A 19,168-nucleotide genomic window follows, 5' to 3' on the forward strand; every position below is an offset into this window, starting at 1 on the left:
TCTCTTCAGATGTGGAGCTTGTTTGTTGGTTTTTTGTTTTTGTTTTTTTTGGGGGGGGGGGGGGGGGGGGTATAACAGGGCAAAGGTTACTGGGAAGCACATAGCACCTTATAAGGGAAGTTTGCAAATGTGATACAATAAGTGGGAGGCAAGGAAAGTTCAGAGTCAGGATTTTGTAAGTCATGCGTGAGTGCAATGACAAGCAGAGACACTACTCTGGGTTAAAACTGTGTGACAAATTTTGTCGAGCTGGCGGCTCCACTGCCATGACGGAGTGAGATTTCTGTGTAGGGCATCTCTCTTTGAGGCTGACTCTTTGATTCCCCCACTGAGGATGGTTTAAAAGGTTGGAGAGAGGTGAATGCCACTATTTTTGTTGTTGTGTAATCTTTGTGCAGACATTAAAAGGAAGGTAGGATGACTGGCAAATGGCTGAGAATAACAGAGTTAGAAGACTTTATTTGTAATGAGTAAGTTTATAACAAATACAACTCTACCAACACTTCACATACAAGTACAATCGTGTCAGTGATAGAACTGCTATAAGAGCCTATTAGATAATACAAAACTTGGCCAAACAAGTGCTCGAGCAAGCCTAGAAGTCACAATGACACTGAATACTAATTGCTGCTGGTCTGTTCCTGGATGCCACTCAATTCACACAGCACTGAGTCAGACATGACTGAAACATTGACATGCAGTTCTATGAGATGGAGATGATGTTTGCAGTGCTTTGAGTTTTGCTCACTTTGAACCTCAGAACAGCTTCATCTTTTCAACCCATCTTAACAAAGTCTTGTGTGTAAAATAATTTGTTGGGGGATGAGGGAGCATTTTGTGTCTAATTTCTGGCAATAATGGAGCAATATGGTACAGTCACTCCTTAACAAAAGTCACCAATCAGCACAGAAACTGCACTACTCTTCGAAGACATTCCTCTGTGGTGTGAAATGTAGGTATATTTACACGGATGTGGCGCGAATGGTGTTGGTTATTCCCGACAGAAAACGTATTCAGTGTAGCTTGTCCAAATTTTGTCTTCATTGGGATCGTTGCTGGTGTAGGCACAGGTGCCTGTGGAGCTGCAGGCCACCATGTGGAATCCCGCTTCTGTCAGCTTGTCAAATGCCTGCTCTAGAAAATTATACTTGAGATAGTACCGGGATGTGTATCTCTCAGGGGGCCTGTCCGGGTCTCTGCTCTCATTCAGCGTGTCCCCAAACACTTCTTTGGCCAGAGAGGTCTTACCGCAAACTGTGATGCGCGCCACTCTCCTGAACTTGGCATCGGTTTGGATGTCTCTGCCAATAGTGTACGAGCCGCGGTATCCTATCGTGATGTAGCCGGACTTTCTAGAGTCCAGAGACGGGGAGCGCATGGCTCCACTGACAGACATGGTGCGTAAAGTCTCCAAGCCGCCGGAGGAGCCGCACTGCTGCCCGCCGTCTTCTGTGTCGCTCTGGCTGATCTCCTCGCTGATTGAATTCTCTTTACTCACCCGGGGATTGAGGCGTTTTGCGAGGTCCCGAAGCTGGAAAAAGTCAGCCTCTCTCTGCAGCCGACTTTTCTCGGGGAAGTAGTCCGGGAGGACCAAGTTGAGGTCTCGGAGATAGTCGAGGATGTAGCGGAACAAGAACCCATCCCTGTCCAAGAAGAAGCGCCCTTTGCTGTCTCTCGCCAACTCCTTTGGTGACTTCTTGCTGAACATGTTCCACAAGAGTGAGTCTGGGACGGCGATCAGAGTTTTGTGTCTGGTGACATAAACCTGTCCGCCGACATTCAGCTCGATGATCTCGGAAAACTGGGCGCCCGAATCCCCGCAGCTGGACACTCCGCGCTCTGTGTCCGCCAGTGCCATCTTCTCTGAGCTGCTTCACTGATGTGGAATCAGTGGAAACACTGAGACACCACAGCGGCAGCAGCTCGTTTATGAAGCTTGGGCTTACTGCGTGCGTGCGTACCGGGAGGTGACTGCTGAATTAACATTTAACTATTGAATGACTGTGAAGAGTGCCAATGCTGCTCTCCCTCCTCATCCACAGAGAGAGAGAATCTATGTATCCACCAGAAACGTCACCTTCCTCCTGACCTTGTAGCGCAAATACCGATGTGATAAAATTACAGCATGTGTGGGTGTTTTTTTTTTCTCTCCAAATGAATGCAAATCCATTAGGATCACACACAAACCAGAGACTATGAAACTGGTCCAAGTCATTCCCTTAAAAAGATGTTTGGAAAATATGGAAATAGTGACACCCATTGCATTTGTAAAGGAAATGCAGCCAGCATTCAGCGCATGCTCACATATTAATTACAGTTAGGGCCATAACATTTTGTTAGTGAGTTTTGTCACTGTATCTCATCACAGTGGATTTTAAATCTAACAATTAAGATGTGATTGAAGTGTACACTTTCAGCTTTAATTGAAGAGGTTTCGCAAAAGTGTTACATTAAGTGTTTAGAAATTATGGCCATTTTTATACACAGTTATTTGTTTTCAGAGGCTAGCATAATTTTACATGTAAGGAACTTTGTTAACACTTGGATGAACATTTTTTGCAGTCGATCCCTACATGAAATCTACAAGCCTATCTCCACAAGAGTGTTCTTGACTTGGCCAAATGTTTTGAAGGTGTTTTTGTTAACCAGGGAAAGAATTCTGTGGTCATCCACATCCTTTGTCTTCTGTTGTGTTCCACGCTGTTTCACGTTTCTGAGCTCACTAGAGCCTTCCTTTTTTATTGTCTTATTTTGTTGTGTTATTGGTTGATTTTTCAGCCTAACAATGGCCTCCTTCAGTTGTATTTACCTCACACCAAGCATTCCAAGATACCCAAAAAAGGTCAGCACTTGAAATCAGCACCACGTCTTAGTTTGTTGTGGACGAATAAGAAAAATGTTTAAATGTTTAATGTTTAAATGTCCAGTCACTTTTGAACCTTTGGAAATGGGGAACCAAGTATAAAAATGGCTGTAATTCCTAAACAGTTAATACAGTCCTTTTATTTCACCACTTTAATTTAAGCTGAAAGTCTGCACTGTAATCACATGCTGATTTAAAATCCACTGTGGTGGTGTACAGAAGCAAAATTACACAAACTGTATTGCTTTTTTTTTATTTTAAGGTCTAACCATCCTAACCTAATTCTAAATGCTAATTAGTAACTTACACACACACACACACACACACACACACACACACACACACACACACACACACACACACACACAGAGAGAGAGAGAGAGAGAGCTCTCTAACAGCCATTTAAAGAAGGAAAGAATTACTGTAATTAGTCGTTTCAAACAACAGTTCTTAATCAGTGTTTTCAGCACTGCATCATATTCCTTCAATGCAGGTCTACTACTATCCCACTTCATACTTTATTCTTTCACAAAGTGGTTCTAAAGTGGTGCTATGACCCGAGCAGCCCAAGCCGAAGGGGGAAGAACGTAACATGAATGATCCAGGTGGGGAGGGTTGAGTCACAGATAAAAGGTTCTGATGGGTATAATTTATTAATTGAGTAAAACCTTTTTAAAAGAATAAATTCAAACCTGTGATACCTAAGTATACTTTCTAAACAAAATGAGAAAATGAGAAAAACCAAACAGAAGGAGTGATAACTGTAATTCTAGTGTAATCTAGGCAGAGAACCAGCTTATTGTTGTGCAGGAGCATGTTATACTAAACCTGAGCCAGTCTCGGGGGCCAGACATAAAACAACACAAGGCACATTCAATTTCAACATCTTAGGAGAATCAGACATGGCAGGCTGTTTACACAGTCCCAAGAATTACATGAAGGCAGAGCAGTCAGTGAACACAAATCCAGACATCAATCATGGGCAAACACTATAAAAAAACATTTAAGCTACAATAGAGGAAGTAGTGTCTAAAATTCTTGCCATATACATGAGAAATCAGTCACATTGCACTATGTGACATGCAAGATAGATGCATAAAACATTAATATAACCCCTAACTTATTACAAATCTTAAACTTAAACTATAGTAATGAAATGACTGACTTTCTGTCTACAAACTAAAGTTCTCATTAAGTCACTTACAAGCAAAAATATGCCAGAAACACATTTAATAATCATCCAGTGCAATATTTGCTTTGCTTCTTTTATGATATTGCTGGTGGTGATTTTCTTGAGTGTGTGTTGTGGGATATTTTGGCCATGGGTGACATTTAGGAAGTTTCAAAGTTGCACCATTTTGTGAAAGCACGGAGCATTAGAGTCACAGTCACGTGGACCTCCTGTCTCAGGGAGAGTGATCCACCAAAGCCTTGTTCTTATAGATTTTTATGTTATTGCAGTTTTTAAGAGCACAGTATCTTTTTTTTTTTTATTTAGTTAGGTAGAAAGTTTTATTCAGCTTTATCTTGGACATAATTACACAAATCTGAGCAAAATGTTACATAGTGTATCAGCTTAATCTGTATAACACAAAAAGAGCAGCTGGAAAGGAAGCACATTATGGAATTACATAATTAAGCCCTTCCATGTAAACTAATCTTTTTGAAAAGAGAGAAACACAACCAAGTTTTCCTCATTTTTACATGAAATGGATGAATTTGTTTCACTTTCATTTCTTCAAAGACTTTGGTTTACCATCAGAGTTTACCCGGAAAACAAATAACAATCAGTGATAACCATTAATAAGCCCACGTTTATATGCAAACTGGACCAGATGGAGATTTGGGGTTTGCAGTTGTGAGCGACTGGTAACAATAAAACTTAAGCCACAGCTTTTGGTTCAATAATCAGCGGCTGAAAATGAAAAACTCTTTATCACGTGATTTTCACCTATTTCATTTCTGCATTTATAAACTTCCCCTTGCACATCAATGAATTTCCATTACTGGGCACCATTATGAAAGTTGAATTAGTGTATGTGTGTGGATGTGCACAACTACATATTCACATACAGTATATATCTGCATATACACACACACACATGCATCTATAAATATATAACCCACAATTGTTGGGTTTTTCCCTGTATGTATTATTGTAGGGTCTACCTTACATTATAAAGCGCCTTGAGGTGGCTGTTGTTGTGATTTGGCGCTGTATAAATAAAATTGAATTGAATTGTAAGATTGGACACAAGAATAAGCATATTGCATGTTTGGACTGAACATGAGTTTATGTATATGTAATGCATATATCTGAGGGCTGATAAGATGAGTCTGAGCAGTAGATCAGTGCACTTGCACAAGTTATTTACATTGTGAGTTATAAAGTGTACATAAGGGTGTGTGTCCAGAGGAGCAGGAGATTGAATTGGACAGAAGAAAATTGCATATGTAGGATGAATATAGTTACTGTGGGATCGAGTTTAGCAGTCTTACAGTTTTAGGGGCAACATTTTATTTTAAGTCGTGTGATTGAATCATGTGTGCCTACTAAAACACAGAAAACTAAAACACAGAAAATGTTGTCAATTTCAAAATCAGCTGTCACAAGATTTTGTTGTGTGCAGATTGTGCAGACTCCCCAGTGCACTGGCAACCAGCATAAATGAAAAGACAGCATTGAGTCATTGCGAAAGTTCCCACTTCTCATCCTAGTGGGTTTTTAGCCACTTTGGAAATTTGGCAGTCCAGCCCTCAGACAGAGTAATTATAAAAGCCAGCTATGCTTGGATGTTTAGTCACTTGAAGAGCTTGTGAAGACTGAACAATGCTTCGCAAGGTACTGTTGGTTGCTGTATGAGCTTTAATAAAGGCACCTTTTGGAAAGTATTCTTGGCTTTTGGTGACCTGCAGTATAGCTTAGCATCTTAACTTGATTATAGCCACAATAAGCTGCACCTTCTCTGGAGGTCTGCATGATTTGAACTGACTAGCCCCGTGGAATGTTTTTCAGGGTATCACAGAGAGCTTTGGAGCTGGGATCCATGCCCTCAACACCTCACAGCTGACAGATGGTGTGATTAACAGGAGCAAAAGGATGATGCTGGACACCCTCGGTGTCGGACTATTAGGAACCAGAACAGCTGTCTTCAATAAGGCTCTGAAGTACAGTCAGGTACAGTGAACTGCATTTACCCTATAACTGCAAAAACAACTGCTGACAAATATTTGCTTATGATGTGGGTAGATGTAGAAGATGCTCATTTAATTCTACACAGTAACTAGTAATACATGAGTACTTTGTATCTATTGTCAGTGATCACATAAAAATCTTTATATGGGCTCATCAGAGGTTGTTTGTGCAGCTGAAATTAAAATACTCTTCTGCTCATCGGTGGATTTCCTTTACATATGATCGGTCCTGCTAACTAACTCGCTTCATTTGTGCCCTGATTGCAATCTTGACAAATTATTAAGTTGTTTTCCATAACATGTTGATGACTGATTATCCAGTCAAGTCTTGCACTTCTTTAATAGTCCGGTTTGTGATTAGAATCTTCTTTCTGCTGCTAGTTATTTTTGATATGTCATTTATACTCATATTAATGTGCCTCCAGTTGTTCACATCGCGGGAAAGGAGCAGCGTTTGGGGTCAATCAGATATAATTCTGCCTCCTCATTACGCTGCATTTGTTAATGGCATCGCTGTAAGTTTGGATTTCTACAAAAGCAAAAATCTGCAGAAAACAGGAATTATGATCCAGCACTGCTTCGATCCCTGATCACGTCTTTGCCTGACTGTCTATTAGGTTCACTCCATGGACTTTGACGACACTTGGCACCCTGCGACTCATCCCTCGGGCGCCGTCCTACCTGCGCTGCTGGCCCTGGCAGAGACACTTCCCAGCCAGCCCTCTGGTCTAGATCTCCTGCTAGCCTTCAATGTTGGCATTGAAGTTCAAGGCAGACTGATGAGGTTCTCCAAAGAAGCCTACAACATCCCTGAAAGGTATCAAGTTTGGAAATATTTTCAGCTCTGGAATAAATTTATTCTCCAGCTCATTTAGATTAGAAAGACTAGAGCATTTGATTCACCAGTACCTAGTGCTGTCAAGCCAAGAAAACAGTTTTGGTTTCATTTTGGGTTTCAGAGGTGGATGTGGTGACTGGATTCTGGTTTGTGCTCACATGAAAATACCTTATAAGGAGAAATCACAAAAACCTTTATAAATGACTAAACTGATGATTAAAATACATATGAACTGTTTGATTAATGAAGCAGTGATTCCAGTTAATCAGAATCACTATGTCATGCTTGAGTAAATCTTGTTGTTTTGCTTCTCAGATTCCACCCTCCCAGTGTTGTTGGAGTGATGGGCAGCGCTGCAGCCTCGGCTAAGCTCCTCGGTCTGTCCCCTGAACAGTGCATTCATGCTCTTGCCATAGCAGCCTCCTCTGCTGGGGCGCCTTTAGCCAACGCTGCCACACAGACCAAACCTCTCCACATTGGAAACGCTGCTCGGGGAGGCCTAGAGGCCGCTCGGCTGGCCCAGATAGGACTGAAGGGAAATCCAGCCATACTGGATTTGGACAGAGGGCTTGGTGTTTACTACAAAGACTACAGTCCCTCCGCTATGGCGGATTCTGCTGTGAGAGCATATAAATGGATTCTGGAAGATCAGGACGTGGCATTCAAACGCATCCCCGCTCACCTCGGGATGCACTGGGTTGTCGATGCAGCTCTAGCAGCCCGGGAAAAGCTCCAAAACGCAGTCGGCAAATTTGACCTCAGCCAGATCCGGCATGTCACACTTCGGGTGCCTCCATCCAAGTACGTTAACTGCCCGTTACCTGCCACAGAACACCAAGCCAGGCACTCGTTCCAGTTCAACGCCTGCACCGCACTGCTGGATAACAAGGTGACCGTGGCGTCTTTCGGCGACGCTCAAATCGGCCGATCCGCTCTGAAGGAGCTCCTGGGCAAAGTCAGCTTGGAGACGCCGGAAGATAACCTGCCCAGTTTTGACAAGATGTACTGCGAGGTCGAGATAGCGACGCACCAGGGGCCGAGCTACACAGCCAGATGTGACACTTTCTACGGCCACTGGCGGAAGCCGCTGACTCTGAAGCACCTGGTGGATAAGTTCAGTGTGAATGCTTCGTCTGTGCTGTGCACAGTGGGAGTGGAGGGGGTCATTGATGTTATAGGAAACATTGAAAGGGTGGCAGATTGCTCAATATTGGGTTCATATCTGAGAATGACAAGTAATCAAGAGCACCTGGACAGAATGAGGATTTTGTAATTACACACATATCTTTATATGAAGCTTTGTATTCTTTTCAAGAAAGTACGAATTAAATAATAACCGTGTAAATATGTTGTACATACTTTTTTCTCTTCTGTGGTCAGAAATAAACTGAACCTTTTTTCTTGTATTCGTTTATTTATTTATTTGTTTCTGAGAACATTATCCTCACCTGCAGCTGATTCTCTAAAATGTGACAGATGTGGGGCGGAGCCACGACAGCAGCAGTAAAACTGACACGCAAACTCAAAAATTCAGCTCACAAGGAGCTCAGTTCTGCTACTCTAGATTATCTTTTAGTGCTTTTAATCACTTCAACACCATTCTGCAACCAGCTCAGCAGACATCTACCGCACAGCTTGCAAAAGTCTTTTCCTTGTTTCGACCTTCTACTGATTACACTCAGGCGAGTTTCAGGACGCCCTGGACCATCGATCCGATTCCGTCAAATATCTCGTGGATCGGAGCGTTGCACATGAAGGCACAGGTGGTGACCAGCTTGTTCTTTTCGTCCACGTGGCTCTCGCCGACGCCCTTGCTCACGTGCTTGCAGCCCAGCTGGTTGATGGCCGCTGCAGTGTCAGCGGTGTCTGGATACCTGAGAGGTGGGGGAGAAGAGGCACTACTTAATGTTTTGCTGCTCAAAGCAGATTTCTGCAAACATCTTAGGAACATTTGAGGTTTTGCTTTTAACAACTGGAAATTTCTATTTATATGTTTTGGAGATGCATCAATTATGCCTGCAAACTGCATTTACAGAGGGACTTTCCACCTTAACATGGAAAGAACCCAACAGTTTTTGCTTCCTATTTACACAAACACACCAGTGATTGTCCTGTCAATCAAATATTTAGCATCCTGCACAGTGCACCAGTGGGTCTCACTCATTAACTACCTAATATCTAATCTGCCAATCACATTACAGCAACATTTAGGCATGTAGACACGGTCAAAGACTGTGTGTTGAAGAGCTAAATCACTCAAAACAGCCAATATTTTATAAGAAAGACCTTTGTTTACCCAGCACAAAGGGGAAAAATAACTAGCATCCAAATCAGATATCTACTGAAACATGCATTGGTTACTGGTATCAGCCACATTTATGTAAAAGCACACTTGCAAGAAGACATCGGCCAGATTAAATGTTTACATGGTACATTTTTTCTTCTATTCTGTTAATTTTTTTAAATAATTTTATAATATTATTTTGCCTGTAAACAAAATCATGATCTCAACTGATTGTTGGCTTTGACATCTGTCAACCGATCAATTGGTCCAAGTGTCAGTCAGCCACCACTCTGACAAAGACGGATCCTCTCCTAAGTCCTTTTTTAAAAATCTAACACTGTAATCAAATTAATTTGTCATGGAAACAGGAAGAAATTGTGCAACAGGACAGGCGGACTGGCTGTAAACAAGCCCACGCCCAGCACGTGGTAGTCTCTGGAAACAACTGTTTGCACTAGGGCTGGGCCATATTATACCGTTCAGGGTAATACCGGTATAATGTTAGGCAACGATAGGAAAATGAAATATCGCGATAGAATGGGAGTAAAACGCGCATGCGCAGTGCCTTTGTTTTCATACGCACATGGCCGATTGTTGAGTGAAACAGATGAACCAGAATTGGTTTGTAAAAATGGTGCAACTTCCGTGATGTGGAACTGGTTTGGTGTTTGTCCGTCAGATACACAACAAAGCACATTTTTTTGCAGAACATGCAAGCGGCCGTTGTTATTGTCATATTTGTCAGACTAAGATGCTCTTAAATCTGGGAGTAATCTGGGTCCTAAACTCCGTATGCTTCAGGTCAAACAACACTGCAGCATCACTGAGAGTTAAAAACTGTCTAAATTCTTTCATCTTTAATAAAACGATCAGCATTGCTGCTTTACCAGGTGTAACTATAAAGTTTAACTTCCAGGCATCCATGAAAACAAAAGTTATTACATTTAACGGAGTTAGAAGTTAGCAGGAAGCTAGCGGAAGTTAGCTCGCTAGTTTCGCTAGTTACCTAAGCATGATATTGCACGTTCTGACTGAGAGATTTCTGAAAAAATTCAAACGTACAGCTCTGCTATCACTTCCAACATAAATGAAGACAGGAAACTAAACAGCAGTGACGTTTGTAGGGTTATTGAAGTTGGGCTAGCTGGTATATAATGATGTGCTACGTGATCGCTAGCGACACAGCTATGTTAGCATAACATAAACAGTGAAGCTGGAGGACGAACACTAACACTTTTCCACTTATAAAAGTTAACGTGAAGGTTCTTCATGGTTAGAGACAAATGCAATCGCATGGCAGGATGCTGTAAACGGACCAAACTTCAGTCAGGAGAACAACTGAGATAATCCATCCACAATACGAGGTTAGTCATTAATATACTGCAACAACATGGGAATAGAGCAGCTGCCAGAGAATTCAACATTAATGAATCAATGGTACAGAAGTGGAGGAAGCAAGAAGAATGAGTTTAATAAAGTTTGATTTATCTGACTGCTTTGTTTCGCTTAATGTGCCTTATAATCCTGTGCACCTTATGGTCCGAAAAATACGTACTGCACACTGCAGTTTAATGTTGCAAAGCACCTCTTTTTAACTTCAGTGGATATTATACATGGTTATGCTCAGGATATGTCAGCCCATTTCTACTGGAAATGCCTTTTGGTTAAACTTTCAGCAAGGAATTTGCATTTGCACTGTTACATTTTTATAAAGCTTTAATGTACATAAAAACCAGCTTCTTGTTTAAGTGAAAATAAATGGAAGGTTGTCTTTTTGCGCTAGTAATGTTGTGGAGCTGTATTTTGTCTCGCATCAATTATATCGTCGGTTATATCGTTATCGCAAATTTTCAAATATATATCGTGATAAATATTTTTGGCCATATCGCCCTGCTCTAGTTTGCACACAACAATTGCAGCATTTAAAAGTCCAAACTTAGAACGCAAACAAGGAAGTCCATGTTGCATTTCTCACTTGTCGTCCTTTTCGATGCCGACGGTGACCTCGCACCCAGGGATCACTTTGGCAGCCAGCACAGGTGAGATGCAGCAGAGGCCGATGGGTTTGCCTTCGCTGTGGAACGCCTGCAGAGCAGCCTTGACCTCGTCATTTACAGAGCAGTCCTTGCCCTGCACTGCCCACGTACAGAGATTCTTCGCAGCTCCAAAGCCGCCTGTAAAACACCAAAAATGAGGAAGAGGTGTGATTAATGTCTGGATGTACATAAGCCAGAAATACAAACTTCAGTTTCGACCTTACTCAGACCTTCCCAACATCTTTTTTCTGTAGGCTTCGATTGTACCAACGAAATACATATGAACACAAACCTGGGAAAATAACAGCCTCGTGCTCTTTCACGCTGAGCTTAGACAGATCCTGGATGTTTCCACGGGCCAGCCTTGCGCTCTCCACCAGCACATTCCTCTTTTCCTGAGAAGGCGCACCTTTCAAGTGATCTACCACATGCATCTGGTCAATATTGGGTGCGAACATGTTCACCTGGAGGTGATAAAAGCAGCAGAGACGAGTTCAAAAACAAAAAAAACAAAAAAAAAAAGCACACCAGGCAACTAATAATGATTGTTAACATCACAATTCTTGAAGCTAACTCAACAGAACTTCTGTCAGAGCAGCATTTCAAAACCTAAGAATATCTGCATTTCGCAACACTTTCCCTGACTCATAGTGGACCTTTGACTGATGACTACTCTTGTAAGCTTGAGACATGTGTCTGGGTCATTCCATGTTAATTCCTGAAAAATGAAACTTTGTAAGACGAATTTGAGAAAATTTCCAGTCCCAACTGTCATTTCTGTCCTTGAGGAAAAAAGAGAAATCTTTCACGGGATGAAGGCAGCTCTGTTTTTAAACATTTATCTACCATTGTTGTTGTGAGGGGTTAGCTAGGTCCTTAAATATGTAGGGTAAATATGAGGTATGGACTCTAAGGAGTGCAATTTGTAACAAGGTAGCAACTTGTAATGTGCAGTAATAAGACATGTTGCATAATTGAGAAATTCTCTAACACCAATCAAAGTAGTAATAACAATAATATAGTGATATTAATAGTTGTAACCACTTAGTATTACTAAACAGAAGTCCTAACACACGAGGGAAGAAAGTGTTTCAATGCATGTCTTATAGAGGGTTACCTGAAGTATGTGTGCTTTTCTGTTACTGGTGGCTCTTTGAAGAGCACCAAACCTTTTAATAGGCAGGACAAAAATTTCTGTTATGAGATATGCCTGACCAGTTGCTTTGGTGACTGATTAGTCCAGCTGGAGGGTTACGATTGGTTATATTACTAACAGAAATTAAGAAACGCCTCAAGCCTCAAAACTAAAAAAAGTCTCATTAAAACATAAATAAAATTAAAATCCCATCATGGTCAGCTTGCACCTCTACATGCAGAGCGCTAAATAGACACCAGGTGGATGCTTCCACTCAGAGGCTCTAAGTTAATGTGATACGTTTTTGAATTAATTTCCTCAGAGTGCTCCAGCCAAAACTGCAACACTTATAAACAGATTTAACTGCACACATAGGTAGAGTTGAAAGGCTTGGAAAAGTCACTTGGCCATTTAGAGGTTTGCACTGCTGGTAAGAAAAAGGACACACTATCACGCTCTCTGGGCCCGTTTTCTGGACTTTTACAAACCATTCCTTTAAGGCCGGTACAGAGAGCTGCTGAAAGTACACGGGCCTTCACATTTCACTGAAGCTACCCATCAGCAGCTCAGACAGGACCATATACTGATCAAACTGGCTGCCTCAGGGACCCTTTCAAACGTCCAAATAATGAAAGAGTTGCCTTATAAGAAACAACCAATTAAACTCAGATGTGGCATCCTTCCTGCTTAACCAGTGAAGGCTGTTATCGGCTATAAAACATATATCAGTACTGGTGCATTTGTCAAATATGAAAACTTAATTTCTCTGGGAATAATGGAGAAAATGATGGTGTCAGCAGCAAAAATCTTGTTATGTCAGGACACAGTTTGTTCAGCAGAGTGCAGCATTTTCCCTCAGCAATTACTCTAAAAGACCCAACACAGCTTGAAACATTTACTACACAAATAATAGCACACCATACTTACTGGCAAAAAATAAATAAATAAACATGGCGGACCAGATAAGCTTTACTAAGAGTTGGGTGTTTTTTTTTCTTGGGGGCAGATAACTGTTGAGGTTAAGGAACTTTAAATACTTCGGTGCATTTCAGTCGTTTATTATTCAGCAGTTTGCACAAAACATTCTGCAAGGCTGTTCGTGTCACTGTGCGCAGTCTGGTTAACAGGTAGAGGTCAAAGGACGCTCACGGGTCGGACTGCAAATAAAAAGTGCAAAAATCGTAGAAACTGCCCAGCACGGAGAAGTGGAAGCGGACAAACTGGAAGCTAATGAACATTTCTGATGTGTTCCCTCCAGGGGCAGCGGCAGATAAAATCAGCGTGTCACACTTACAGTCGCACCCCCTCTGCTCAGATGGACCAAAACAGCGGAGGCCTCGTGGATCTCGCTGCCGTCATAGACGCCGCAGCCCGCCAGCACCACAGCCACGCGTTTGCCCATCTGCGCTGAATAATAACTGCTGCTCACGGTCTGGAGGGTCCTAGCTGTCAGTAAGTTGCGACCACAGTGCTGCAGAAGACTGAGCATGGCGGACTGTCAGCGGACAAAACGCCCCCGGATGCCGCTTCTTCTTCTGCGCTTTAAAAAGTAGTTTGACGCGCCCTCTTACGCCATCGTGTGTCCTCACCTGAGCACTACAGCTTTTTAATAATTGAGTAATACTTAGATTGAACTGCTAAAACTGTGTTTTAAATATAAAGGTTACAAATATTTTGGTAAATATTGTAAAAAAAAAAAAAAACCATGACTCAAAAAACATGTTTTAGAAAGGTTTTTAGCTAAATGTGGAAAAATTGCCATTAATTTCAGCGTGTTTCAGTTTACAAACGGCGCCCCATATTCTTGTCTGGTGTGGTCATGTGATTTGGTATCATCAACAAAACCATGTGATCTGTAATGAGGAAGTTAGAGGCGGTGAGTCATGGGAAGATAGTCCTCTTCGTAACTGCTGTTTTTTTACGGCCTTGACATGTTTTACACGGAGGTCGTTCTGGGATTCAAACTGCTCCTCTTTCTGCACGTCGTCGCTCAGTTCAGGATTAATGGACAGCAGAAGTGGCCCGTACCCTACAGGTATAAAGACCGCACACCTTTCCACGTTCACTCCGCTCTTTAGCGTTAAATCATGTGACAGATAATGAAGAAAACTGGAAAAGACGATCAAATAAACCTCGTTTTCAATTACGAATGGTCGCTTAGTCCGTTTTGATCAGTACAAAGTTCGCAACTTTTATGTTTTTTTTCCTAGAAAGCGTGTCTGTTCCGATGTTACACGTTCACTGACATGTTAAGAAGACATTTTGTGATTTTGTGTGTTCTTGTTGTCCCAATAAAGCCTTGTTTTAGACAGCAACCCGAGGAAGTATTCGTGGTACGTTCACGTGACTTAAAAATGTTGGAATTTGGAGTATCTCAGTTGTGCAGCAGAATTAGTGGAGTGGGTTTCATACATTTCCAAAAACGCGCCACAAAAATGTATGTAATGGCTCTGTGACCTTCTGTCATCAGCAGGCAGCAGTTCATCTAAAGTGGATGTGCCAGAAATTTTTGCTGCATTTCTGGCTGTTTCTACACTTTAACCTGCATTTGTGGATGGTATGGTGATACAGACATGCATTTCTGGAAGTGTTCCTGAGCCCGTGCAGTGATTTCCATGAAAGAATCATGCCTGTTTTTAATGCAGTGCTTCAGTATTGAGTTTTGACCTTGGTGTTTGTGCACAGAGATTTCTCCAGATTCTCCAAATCTTTGGATGATATTGTGTGTTGTTGATTGAAAGTTTGAATTTACACTAAGGAACATTATTCTGAAAATGTTCCCAATTTGTAGACGCCTTGTTTTGGGGATTGGTGAACCTTTCCCCGTCTTTACTTTTCTCTAAGAAGCTCTTTTTGACCCGATTATGTTACTGACTTGTTGCCATTTAACCTAATTAGCTGCGAAATGTTCTTCCAGCTGTTAACCTATTTTTCCAGCCTTTTGTTGCCCCCATCCCAATTTTTTTTCCTAAATTGGTACAGTCTTGTCAGTTACAACGTCTGATATATTTTCTAAGTTGTATTGTGAATACATTTTTTTTGAGGTTTGCAAATTATAACATAATTTTATTTACATTTTAGTATAAATTAAAACAGTGTCACAGCTAGTTCATATTTGAGTTGAAATATTATCCTAAATAACATTATTTAGGATAATATGCTCATTTTTGTAGAGCAACATGAAGTAGCTTTGGGCTCGCAGTGACTTTAACCTTGACCAACCATCTGACGTGTCTCATGTCACCCACAGGCGTTTCGATCGTCGGCCTGATGTGGACTCTTACTGTCAAGCTCTCTATCCGTTCTGCCCCACCGGAGACCCAGATGGACGGATTCCCTACATGAGAGACAGCGACACCATCTCGGTGTATCGGCTGCAGACTCCAGTGTGGGAATTCAAGTATGGAAGTTTGCTGGGAAAGTTTGTAAGTGTGTAATTTGAATTCTGAAATGTCTTTTTACAAGTCAGGGATAAAGCAAAAAGCACCAGGGCACATTGTTCTTTTCGTATTTAATATTTTATTCTCTAAAACAGAAGTGAAGGGGCCGCTGTGTTCTGGCTAATAAAAATACTCCCTCTGTTAAAACAGAAGTGAAGCTGCAGCTACATTATTCATAGAAACACACACACATACATAAAACCAGAGTATGTTTCTGTTCTCTTTACAGCACATCATGCATGATGCTGTTGGTTTCAGCAGTGCAGAGACAGGAACCAACTACACCATGGAGTGGTACGAGCTGTTTCAGCTGGGCAACTGCACTTTTCCTCACCTCAGACAAGACATGTACGCACCTTTCTGGTGCAACCAGGGAGCTGCCTGCTTCTTTGAAGGCATTGATGATTTACACTGGTCACGGAATGGCACCTTAGAGAAAATTGGAGTAATCACAGGTAAGACTTGACATCTGTGCACAGAGAAGCCGAGATAAAACTAGATATGTTACATCATCAGTGGATATGACTGGTGATAATGTGGATTTTACTACAAATATATCCTGCAGAGCATGACCCTGAAACAGCTTATTTTGCTTTTGTAGTTGTAAAACTACAAAATTTGTACTTTGTATTGAGTCAGATACACATCCAGGGTACTTGGTAATCATGAAAACTGTAGAAAGACAGCATGTTGAAACAGAAATTCTGCATTGACTGTTTCACTGGCTTCAGGAGGCCCTGGATAGCTTCCAAAACCCAAAACAGGCAGTTCTGGTTTTGTGACTGATAGCTTGTCTTGTCCAGGGAGAGCTAGAGCACATCCAAGAACTAAATGCCTCGAACATATAAAATGTTTTTTACACTCTTGTCTTCTTGGACTTTCTGCTTCACACCCATTTTTTTTTCTGGTATTAACATGTTTTTCTTTAATTCTCCAGGGCAGCAGTTCAACGACATGGCCCGCTGGGTGCAGGAGGACAACGAGACTGGGATCTACTACGAGACGTGGGCAGTTCGGTCTGACCCCAGCCCCAACGCCACGGTGTGGTTCGAATCCTATGACTGTTCCCAGTTTGTCCACCGCACATACAGGAAGCTTACAGAGCTGGGAGCCAAACTATCCAGCCGATCACAGACCAACTACACCAAGATCTACCTGTACAGCGGAGAGCCCACGTACCTCGGCAATGACAGCGCCATTTTCGGACAGCCTGCTCTGAAAAATCTGGCATTGGACATCCGTAAATTTTACCACACATTTAGGCCACACCAGACATTTGCAGATGCCATGATCAGTCTGCTGGAGGCTTTTGAGACGGTCGTGTTGGAAAGGAGCTTCTACCTCTACTACAACTTTGAGTACTGGCATCTGCCAATGAAACCTCCATATGTGCGGATTACATATGAAGAAGTGCCTTTGCCTTAAAATCCCATTTGACTACTAATTTTTTATTTTATTGGTAAATAGTATTAGCTGAAAGGCTAATGACAACAATATTAACATAAACTTCAATGAATGGTTAATTTTTTTCTTCTATTTGGAAATGGCAGGCAAGAAAAAACGTTTCAACTAAGTTGTCACGTGACTATGAAGTCCTTCAAAAGCTAAATACACCCCACGATTCAGTGGCTTGCAGAAGTAACTAGTCATTGTTTTCTATATGACTTACATATACGTTACATTACTGCATCATTACATTATTCATCAGTGCACAACCTTCCTAAGGTCCTGCGTAGCCTTTTAATCAGCTTGATGTCTGAACTGTGGCTCGGTCATAATAACAACAACAACAACAAAAATTCAGCTATTTCGTTGTAGACTTGCTGCTGTGCTTGAGATCTCTGTCCACTTGGAGTATGCAATTTCAGCCAAGCTTTAGCTTATATTCTAGTCAGATGGCCTCACATTTGTCACTAGAATACTTTAGTATACAGAGTACATGGTTGGCTCAATGACTGCAAGGTCCTCAGGTACTGTGGCTGCAAAACAAGCCCAAATCATCACCCCTCCACCACCGTGCTTGACAGCTGGTATGAAAGATTTATGCTGATAACACGGTGGCGGTGCTGTGCATTATGGCCGCTTTGGTCTTATCTGTCCAAAGGACATTGTTGCAGAACTCCTGTGGTTTGTTCTGATGCAACTTTGCAAAGCTAAGTCATGCTGTCATATTCTTTTTAGAAAGAAGAGCTGCTCACACTTGCTGATGTTAATCAGTTAATCAAGTGCATTTGATTAGCATCACCTAGCTGCTACTTAATTCCTATGGAAGCATTCAGGGTGTACTTAGTTTTTTGGAGGACCTGAGTCCTGTGAAAAGTTTCCACACAACTGTAGCTGTTCGAAAGGTTTCAATCATAAAGGATAAAACCTCACTTTCTTCAAGAGAAAATAGATTTCAATTCAGTATTTCTCACCAAGGAGCATTATGTACAGATCTGCTGAGTGCATTTCCTGCTTCATAACATTCTGTGTTTGTAATACCAGTTTAAAAAAAAAAAAACAACAAAAAAAAAACAGCACTTCTGGACTTTCCAGTGTTTAAATGTTCGGAAACATTTAGCAGGACTTTTCCTGGCCGAGAAGTGGCGTTTGTGGGTTGACTACATGTTTAAGTGCGATCAGTCCACACACAGTAAAAGCAGGGCTTCTGGGTTAGCTTATTTGACAGAAATCTGCATTTTCCTGTTATTTTTGGACATGATGACGAAAAAGAGACTTCTTGATAAATAAAAGATGCATGTACAACCCCACCCCTTTACTTCATTTCTTCTTGTTATTTAAGAAATAATAATTTAAGAAAACTGCTCATACATCTTCTCATCTCAAATGCATCCCATTTTTATAACGGAGTCCTTTTATGGAGTTTAACTACGTGTGTTAATAAAGAAAAATAATTACATGAAAGTTGCACAGAGTACATTCACAAATTTTTATTACAGTGTGAGATCACATGTCCAAAACAATTTTAATTTCAAGACAGGTGACCAGTAAAGCAAAGCAGACAAAGCTTTTGTCATACAGAAGCAAAACTAGAGGAGAGTGTTTAACACCTGTTAACTCCCAAATAAAGTTCAAATAATAATTATGACAATCATATTCGTGACAAAATTTAAATAATGCTCTCTCGGTCAGCATTTACCATGTGAAGCATTTTTTTCCCAGCCGAATAGTCCAATAAAAGCAAATACAGACAAGCTCTCAGTGAAAACAGGCTTCACGTTAGGGCCACTGTTTAATGCACTGCACACATTTTCAAATAAAATAACCAGGAGATGTGTTACTGTACCCTTCAGATGCTAATGTACATGAGCAAAGATATCCACTTCTTCAGTGATGAGAAACAAATACTGTGAAGAGGCTATATTCATTCAATA

General features: G+C 41.4%; 4 protein-coding genes across 4 annotated transcripts; 2 read left to right on the plus strand and 2 right to left on the minus strand.

The window, feature by feature from the left end:
• Positions 1-433: 433 nt before the first annotated feature.
• On the minus strand, positions 434-2,063 carry kctd12.1 (potassium channel tetramerisation domain containing 12.1). The gene has a single exon (XM_085435681.1). The coding sequence runs from the start codon at positions 1,856-1,858 to the stop codon at positions 992-994; it is 867 nt and encodes a 288-aa protein (XP_085291807.1). The 5' UTR covers positions 1,859-2,063; the 3' UTR covers positions 434-991.
• Positions 2,064-5,857: 3,794 nt separating this feature from the next.
• acod1 (aconitate decarboxylase 1) lies at positions 5,858-8,245 on the plus strand. Its single transcript, XM_085435682.1, has 4 exons — positions 5,858-6,041; positions 6,484-6,573; positions 6,676-6,875; positions 7,212-8,245. The coding sequence occupies exons 1-4, from the start codon at positions 5,964-5,966 to the stop codon at positions 8,167-8,169; spliced, it is 1,326 nt and encodes a 441-aa protein (XP_085291808.1). The 5' UTR covers positions 5,858-5,963; the 3' UTR covers positions 8,170-8,245.
• Positions 8,156-13,886, minus strand: LOC146690552 (glutamine amidotransferase-like class 1 domain-containing protein 3, mitochondrial). The gene is made up of 4 exons (XM_085435684.1): positions 13,646-13,886; positions 11,509-11,680; positions 11,156-11,354; positions 8,156-8,770 (listed from the first exon to the last, which is right to left on the minus strand). The coding sequence occupies exons 1-4, from the start codon at positions 13,838-13,840 to the stop codon at positions 8,575-8,577; spliced, it is 762 nt and encodes a 253-aa protein (XP_085291810.1). The 5' UTR covers positions 13,841-13,886; the 3' UTR covers positions 8,156-8,574.
• Positions 13,887-14,159: 273 nt separating this feature from the next.
• On the plus strand, positions 14,160-17,845 carry cln5 (CLN5 lysosomal BMP synthase). Its single transcript, XM_085435699.1, has 4 exons — positions 14,160-14,386; positions 15,602-15,776; positions 16,021-16,246; positions 16,729-17,845. Exons 1-4 carry the CDS (start codon positions 14,283-14,285, stop codon positions 17,214-17,216), a joined length of 993 nt encoding a protein of 330 aa, XP_085291825.1. The 5' UTR covers positions 14,160-14,282; the 3' UTR covers positions 17,217-17,845.
• The last annotated feature ends 1,323 nt before the right edge of the window (positions 17,846-19,168 follow it).

The sequence above is a fragment of the Copadichromis virginalis genome, linkage group LG16 (genome assembly GCF_057382275.1).
Source record: "Copadichromis virginalis isolate Kocher_CV1m ecotype Utaka linkage group LG16, C_Virginalis_male_GT1.1, whole genome shotgun sequence".
Classification (NCBI taxonomy): Eukaryota; Metazoa; Chordata; class Actinopteri; order Cichliformes; family Cichlidae; genus Copadichromis; species Copadichromis virginalis.

Coding starts and splice junctions, on each gene's coding strand:
- cln5 (XM_085435699.1), top strand. CDS start 14,283: ATGTTTTACACGGAGGTCGTTCTGGGATTCAAACTGCTCCTCTTTCTG. Junction 14,387..15,601: donor AAGTGGCCCGTACCCTACAG/GTATAAAGACCG, acceptor TGTCACCCACAG/GCGTTTCGATCGTCGGCCTG. Junction 15,777..16,020: donor GAAGTTTGCTGGGAAAGTTT/GTAAGTGTGTAA, acceptor TTCTCTTTACAG/CACATCATGCATGATGCTGT.
- acod1 (XM_085435682.1), top strand. CDS start 5,964: ATGATGCTGGACACCCTCGGTGTCGGACTATTAGGAACCAGAACAGCT. Junction 6,042..6,483: donor AGGCTCTGAAGTACAGTCAG/GTACAGTGAACT, acceptor ATGTGCCTCCAG/TTGTTCACATCGCGGGAAAG. Junction 6,574..6,675: donor CATTTGTTAATGGCATCGCT/GTAAGTTTGGAT, acceptor ACTGTCTATTAG/GTTCACTCCATGGACTTTGA.
- LOC146690552 (XM_085435684.1), bottom strand. CDS start 13,840: ATGCTCAGTCTTCTGCAGCACTGTGGTCGCAACTTACTGACAGCTAGG. Junction 11,355..11,508: donor CGAGGCTGTTATTTTCCCAG/GTTTGTGTTCAT, acceptor GGTGTTTTACAG/GCGGCTTTGGAGCTGCGAAG. Junction 8,771..11,155: donor GGCATCGAAAAGGACGACAA/GTGAGAAATGCA, acceptor CCCACCTCTCAG/GTATCCAGACACCGCTGACA.
- kctd12.1 (XM_085435681.1), bottom strand. CDS start 1,858: ATGGCACTGGCGGACACAGAGCGCGGAGTGTCCAGCTGCGGGGATTCG.